Genomic DNA, 7,663 nt, shown 5'->3' on the forward strand with positions numbered 1-7,663 from the left:
CTGAAATGGAACAACAGGCATTCATCAGCTGCAGAAGGCTCCATCTAAGCTCACTATACTCTTGGTTTCAGGTTGAAGTTTCAAAAGGATAAAGGCAGATTTTATCAGGATGAAAATAAGGACTCTTTGCATTACTGTATTGCTGAAAACAAAGATATATTTTGTCAAAGTTCTTTTGTCTTGCTCTCATCAGGACAAATTGCAAGAATACCAATATCGAGGAAAACTAACATTTCTACTGTACAAGCACAGAATGCTGATTGGTTAGCAAGTAGTGTCAGATTGCTGAAGGCCATACCATGCAAATTCCAAAGGTTAATGATGATAGACTGGCAATTAACAGTCAATGTTTAAATTTCAAACCAGAGGGGTTGACTCTAGTTGGTCAGGACATTGCCCTGAGAAATGAATCTTTGAACGGCTGCCATCTATTCTGTGTTGAGTGTGTGCACATGTTATTTCAATCTGTGTAATAATACGTGCAGCTTCCTATAGTCATAAATACTCCACATTGTGAGCTCAATTAACAATCCTGCATTGGTTTGCCCATATTCAGGATTACTGTATTGGGGATTTATGAATTTCAATGCTAATGTGATGCCAGATATGCCCTATTTCCCAATGGCAGGCATTTCATAGCAAATACCAAAACCCTTTGAATCTTCACGATAAACATGGTACTCATCACAGTCAATCAACCAACAATCGATAAACTCACAACACAATATCCAATACTAGGTGTGAGTCTATGTTTGGATAACATTTGCTGGATAATCCTGATTGTGTCAAGAATTACACTGACAACCAGTTTAGCCTCATCAGTTGCACTCACAGTGTTGGAAGTTACATTTAAGGTCCAGCCAGTTGCCAACTTCCCTCTGCTCCATGCACAACGGGCTTTCCAGATATAGTACAGGGCATTTTAATAAGACTTTCCTCATTCCTGATGAAGGGCTTATACCCGAAACATCGACTCTCCTGCTCCTTGGATGCTGCCTGACCTGCTGCGCTTTTCCAGCAACACATTTTCAGCTCTGATCTCCAGCATCTTTTGACCTCACTTTCACCTATTTTAATAAAGCTGTCAGCTACTGATCATCTTAATCCTAGATTAACTCGATTTGCTTAATTTACTGTTGGTCATAAAAGGAACAACCAGGGAGATCTTCAAACTGGCAACACATTATTGAGTGTAGCAGATCTCTCCCCAGTTCCCATTGTACAATGCTCAATAAAAGCTCAGTTGGCTGGGTGGCTGGCTTGCAATGCAGTGGGTTCAATCCCTGCACTGGCTGAGGTTGCCACGAAGGACTCTCTTTCTCAACCTCACTCCTTGCCTGAGGCATGGTGACCCTCAGGTCAAACCAGTACCAGTCATCTCTCTCAATGTGAGAGAAACCCAATGCTCCGGTAGGATATCCCACCCAGACCCAACCCCTGCCCTATCCCTGTAATCCTGCTTTCCTGTGGCTAATTCATCTAGCCCACACATCCCTGTACAATAGGGGCCATAGTTGGAGTGTCATATAGTCTACCTGTACTTTTACAGTGCCAAGTATTAAAATATTTCAGTTTTGGAAGTCATTATCAAAATCCAATTTAGGTTTAGAAGATTACAATGAGAGTGAATTGTTGCAGAATGGACTACATTGTGAATTTCCTGCTGGTTTATTGCAAAGTATCCAAATGGTAATGTAACCCAGGAGACACAGCATCAAACTGCCTCTTCCGAAACCTGTTCTACCTGCTGCCCAACTACATTAATCAACCTCAGCCCGAAACTTAAAAATGGCTTGTTTTCTGACGTCATAAAGCCAGCCAAGGAAGCAGTCTGAGAATGTTTCCATGCTGCAACATATGTTGTCGAGGTTGGCAGTAGCAAAGTCAAGGGTTCGAAGTGTGATGTTCAACATAAGATTCTCCTTCTCATTGTCTCAGTAATGTCTCTATAATCATTTTTTTAAAAAAAAATCACAGGAGTAGCCCCTTGAGCTTGTTTCACCGTTCAATGAGATTATGGTTGATTTATGACCCAACTCCATATCCTTACCTTTGACCCATATCCATTAATACCACTCATTGTCATCCCAGAAAGACAAAAGGCAAGACAAGAATGTTGCAGACTGATTAGATTAGACAGTTTCCATACAGTGTGGAAACAGGCCCTTCTGCCCAACCAGTCCACACCGACCCTCCGAAGAGTAACCCACCCAGACCCATTTCACCCTGACTAATGCACTTAACACTATGGGCAATTTAGCATGGCCAATTCACCTAACCTGCACACCTTTGGACTGTGGGAGGAAACCAGAGCACCCGGAGGAAATCCACGCAGACACAGGGAGAATGTGCAAACTCCACACAGACAGTCACCCAAGGCTGGAATTGAACCTGGGACCGTGGTGCTGTGAGGCAGCAGTGCTAACCACTGAGCCACAGTGCCACCCATAAGAGCCTCGGTCTTAGACCAATTTGCATGAAACCCAATGATTACTGTGAGCAAGAAAGACCATTTGGCCCATCCTAATTCAATCAGGAAAAACCCTATCATCATGACACAAGAAATCAAAATGCAATCTGATGGTAAAGTTGGAACATTTGATCTTGTTTACACTTATCTCATCCTAGTTTGTGGCACCTTTTGTTCTCCTATCGTCTCTGTGTTCGCTAATCTACATTGGTTCCTGATTATGTATCGCCTCAATTTTAAAACTCATCTCACCCCTTGTCTTCAATCCCTCTACAGCCCTGCCTTCACTTTTCTGTAACCACTACCTGACTATCTTTCGAGAGGTTGACATCTCTTCCAATTCTGCCATTGTGCACCCAAAGTTTAATTGCCTTAATTTTGGTGGTTGTGCTTTCAGTTAACTTCTGTGATTCCTTGCACAAACTTCTTCAACTCTCTCAAGCTTTCTTCTATTAATGCTCCCGAAAGTGTACCACATTGACCAAAGATTTTTTTTTCCCAAACATCTCCTATTGTATCAAATCTTGTTAGGATAATGCTCCTGGGAAGTGCTTCCATTCCATGCATAAATGTGACAGATGTCACATTTCACGTCAAAATGGAAAAAGGTTGGCAAATCCATCCTCTTGTTGCAAAATGGGTAATTTTCCTGAAGTCTCATTCTAATGATAATATCTATTTATACGAAAGCTACAAAACTAGACACGCCATTGCACACAGACCACCCTATAATCTGAATATATTCTATGGTTTTGTTGATTTTCGACACCTTGTTATGGTCCGTCACTTTAGTCAGAGAGAGGTGATGCAGAAGCCAATTCTTTCATAAAAGCAATAATTCATGCACACCAAATTCAAAAGCAGGGCACCACTTGGTCAAGTACAGTTTTGCATTTATGGCAGAGATCAACAGGTTTCTTGGCGGCATTGGCCTAAGACTTCCTTAATGTTGGCCTGACTCTTTTTGAAATCCTAACTTCTGCATCTCCTGATATTATGCACAATTCATCTTGTAATGTTTTATATGGAGCCCTTATTTTTACACTTTCAGTTCTCTTTCCTCACTCATTTCATACCATCATTATAAATACAGGGCCACTGCCTGAAACTGTAGAGTAAAAAATGAGGTCTGCAGATGCTGGAGATCACAGCTGCAAATGTGTTGCTGGTCAAAGCACAGCAGGCCAGGCATTCTCTATTCCTGAGATGCTGCCTGGCCTGCTGTGCTTTGACTAGCAACACATTTGCAGCACTGCCTGAAACTGCCCTGCCAACTTTAATGACTTAAGCACATATACACCCAGCTTTCTCTGCTCTTGCATCCAAGTTAGAGTCGTGTTCTTTATTTCATTTAGTCTCTCTATGTTCTTCTAACCTAAATTCATTACTTCCCATTTCCTTGCATTAAATTTCAGCTGCCTACTCCAGCACCCAGTCTGTGTACATCTAAAGTGCCAGACCACCCTCTTCACAGTTCACAATACTTCCAAGCTTTCTATCATCTGTAACTTTTTAAACTGTTCTCTGTAACTCAAAGCCTATATATGACTCATGTGGCAAAGCGACACAAAATTACTCAGGGTACAATCCTGGTGTCTATGTTTTGAACATGCTATTGCCAAAACACAGGCTGGTTTATTACAGTATTGTGGAATAGTAAAGGGAAAGGGCTACGAACAAGGTTGAGTGCGAACCCAGATCTGACCTTGCCTGTTTGTGTACTGTACCTTCCTTTCCCAATTCCTCTCCTCACACCCTCATCTCCTGGGGCCCTAACAACAATAGCAAGGGTGGTTGCTGATTTTAGACGGGCTGTTTATTGATAGTTGTCTAAAATTTTTCACTGGCCCCTCAAAACATCAACAGTGAATTCAATATTTTCATTAGCCTGAAAAAAAGGATGGAAGAAAATCTGTATTTATAGAAACTCTTATTCAGTATCTAATATCAGTCAACTTAGAATCTTTGCACCACTTCACAACAGGCACTGTTGATAAAGCTAATTCCCTTACCACAGGGAGAAAGCACAATCGAGCTCCTATAAATAAACAATATATTGTCTGCAACTGAACTCGTCATTATTTAACCCTATAGATAAAGGATTGCTCCCTATAATCATGATTTATCAAATTTCCACACAACATAAACCCCTTATTTGATATTTCAATAATCAAAAAATACACATTGCTCAATTCTTAAAATTGTTAATGGCTCATATGGTTTAACTTGGGAAGTCGTAAAGTTGAGGGAAAATACAATTGGAAACAAAATAAAAACTGAAGTGATCATTTTCAAAGGTGAAGGACATCAATAAAAGGCAGAATGCAGAAAAAAAGCCCCATTCCTGATGAAGGGCTTTTTGCCCAAACCGTCAATTCTCCTGCTCCTCAGATGCTGTGCGTTTCCAGCACTACCCTCTCAACTCTAATCTCCAGCATCTGCCGTCCTCACTTTCGCCCCGAAGGCAGAAAGAGTCTGTTCAGCCCATCGTTTCCCTGAAAACTCGTTCAAGGACTAATCCTAGCCATCTCACTCTCCCTGTCCCAGTTCCATTAGCCCTGCAGTTGAGTCACAGACTGTCCTCATGCTTTTTACAGCTCAGAAAAAGACCATTCAAACCATCATTGTCTTACTGACCATCAAATATCTATACATGTGTTTATATATTTTACATATGTATATGATTTCACATTCCAGCTCTTAGCCTGTTCTGCCTTGTATGCTAAGGCATTGCCAGTACTCATCTAGCTTGAAGCTTCCTACCTCTACTGCCCTTCAAGCCAGTGAGTTCCAGGTACCCACCGCTTCCTGGGTGAAAAATGTTTTTCCGCAAATTCCTTCTAACACCCCCACATTAGAACGTGCTAGCTGTTTACCGCACCATCTCCCCCGCCTGAGCTCCTCAGAAATTGTCCAAGTCCCCTGCTCTAGCTCGTCGCCCAGCAACATCTCAGTGCCTCACAACACTATCTTACTTATTTGTAAAAATCACACAACACCAGGTTATAATCCAACAGGTTTATTTGGAAACACAGGTTTTCAGAGCGCCGCTCCTTCATGAGGCAGAGTATAACCTGGCGTTGTGTGATTTTTAAACTTTGCCCACCCCAGTCCAACACTGGCTCCTCTAAAATATTGCACTGTTTCAAAACAGTTTCTACCCCACTGTTGTTAGAATACTGAATGGACTCACAAACTCTTAACTTTCACCTGCTCCCGTATTGCCACTGTTTACCTATTATTTAACACTTATGCTGCTTAACTATGGAATCTGCCTGCATTGCTCGCAAGACAACACATCTCACTGTGCCTACATACAGGTGACAACAAATTCAATTCAATTCAATTCGTTAGTGATTTTTCTCTCACTAAATACTTAACATCGAATCAAAACAGGAAACAGTGTGAAAGGTGCAAACTAATCAGCGACCCTTTCCCGTTTGTCTGGGATTTTTTTTGACCCAGCAAATAGCTGGTTTTTTTTCAGTGTGTGCTGTTTTATATATTTTTGGAGCTTACCAGTCACTTACCGGAGGTAACTGTTTCCCGGTTGTTGCTGCTCCTGGTGATGATGGTGGTGGTGGTGGGGGAAATGTTCGGGCTGTGAGTGCCAAAACAGCATCGTGCGGTTGAAGCTGGTCTCCCGGTAGGACGGAGGGGGATGTCTCGGGGAGCAGAGGTGAGCACTTCCCTGTGATTGCATCCGCGGATCTAGCTCAGCACGGTCTCCCACCGCCTGTTATATCAGCCCCGGGATTCGTCAAGGTCGTGACACACTGTCGGAGGGACTGCCCCTCGCAGCCACGGCACACCTTGCCGTATTTCAGGATGTCTCACCACCCCCTTCTCACATTTTCCACATTGCATTTCGGTTACGTAATAGCGATTTGACACAAGCGCCTGTTTACCAACTCGTTACATCGCCAGCAGCGGCCTGGATACAATGTTCACGCTGGCGATTCAGTGTCACACAGAGCGCCCCAGCCTCCCACCGAGCCCGGAGTGTATCAGAAATCACCCTGTGACTGCGGGCTGTTGTGGTGCACGGGTAGTGTCCGATCCCCTCAACCAGGAGGGACATGGTTCATATCCCTTCCTGCTGCAGAAGTAATATCTCCAAATTATTCGATTAGGAAAACTAGGTTAAACACAAACAAAAACTAATGGGTTGGACTCTTATCCCGCCTACTCCAGAGGTAACAGCTTAATTAAAATAAAGTGTAACTATACAACTAGCAAAACATGGATTCTCACAATAAATTTGCATTTTTTTAAACCCACATCTAATCCTGAGTATTTTAGTTGCAGTGAAACAGTGTGGATAGTGTTTGAGTTTTAATAACGTGCACTATCCTCTACTTTTTTTACAAAACTTTAGGAGGTTTTGCTCAAACTTTTTTGTTTTGGGTGGACGAACGGGAGGTGTCACCCCAAATTCTCCTGCTACACACATATTAATCCAGGCGCATTAATTCACACAGAGGAAAGGGACTGCAGGCTTACAGTTGGCGGTTGATATCAGTTTGATCTTAGGACGCAGTAAACTCCCGAAAAACTGAAAAAAAAGTGACCGGTTCAGACCAGTACGAATCAGTGTGCCTGTCAGCTCTCCGGGGCTACCAGCAATACAGGTGCACAATTCCATGCATGACTCCACTAATACTCCACTGTTCATCTGCAGTCTTTTGACAAAAACTTCCAAAGGCACCATCATCTAAAAAGTCAAGGCACCACAGATGTGTTATGGGCCTGCCCCACAAAGACCAAAACCTTTCATAAAGGCATCCTACCACCAAGAGCAATTAGGGATGGCAATAAATATCTGCACTGCCAATTACACCCACATCCCATGATTTTTTTTCAAAAGAGTCATACTAGCAAATTCAATAGTTTATAGACAAATATTATTGTAGAAAATAGAACCCGCTGGATTGAGATTAGCTGTACTGATGTCTTGACCACACAATCGACTTATCTCATTTTTACAACCTAAATTTCACTAACACAGACATAGAATTGCAACTTTGTAATTCATCCATCCCATGTTAGGAAAGATTTTACCTCATTCCCCAGAGTAACTCCACAGCAAAGCTCAGTCTTGCAATTAGCTGGGAAAGTCAACAAGATGTTGGAGTAGAGAAATGATTTAGATTGCTTTCTATGTGACCAATTAATGGTTAGAGTAATGTATGA

At 42.2% G+C, this 7,663-nt stretch overlaps 1 protein-coding gene across 3 annotated transcripts in view; it reads right to left on the reverse strand.

Moving 5' to 3' along the window:
* The window catches only part of tfcp2l1 (transcription factor CP2-like 1), a 49,776-nt gene extending 43,360 nt beyond the window's left edge, over window positions 1-6,416 (reverse strand). For 2 of the 3 annotated variants that reach the window (XM_060827049.1, XM_060827047.1), the window contains exon 1: window positions 6,001-6,413. In XM_060827049.1, the coding sequence (XP_060683032.1) occupies window positions 6,001-6,173 (173 nt within the window). In that variant the 5' untranslated portion in view covers window positions 6,174-6,413. Of the gene's footprint in view, window positions 1-6,000 lie in introns of all 3 variants that reach the window. The other variant, XM_060827046.1, reaches the window with a different exon arrangement.
* Window positions 6,417-7,663: the final 1,247 nt, after the last annotated feature.

The sequence above is a fragment of the Hemiscyllium ocellatum genome, chromosome 7 (assembly GCF_020745735.1).
Source record: "Hemiscyllium ocellatum isolate sHemOce1 chromosome 7, sHemOce1.pat.X.cur, whole genome shotgun sequence".
NCBI lineage: Eukaryota > Metazoa > Chordata > Chondrichthyes > Orectolobiformes > Hemiscylliidae > Hemiscyllium > Hemiscyllium ocellatum.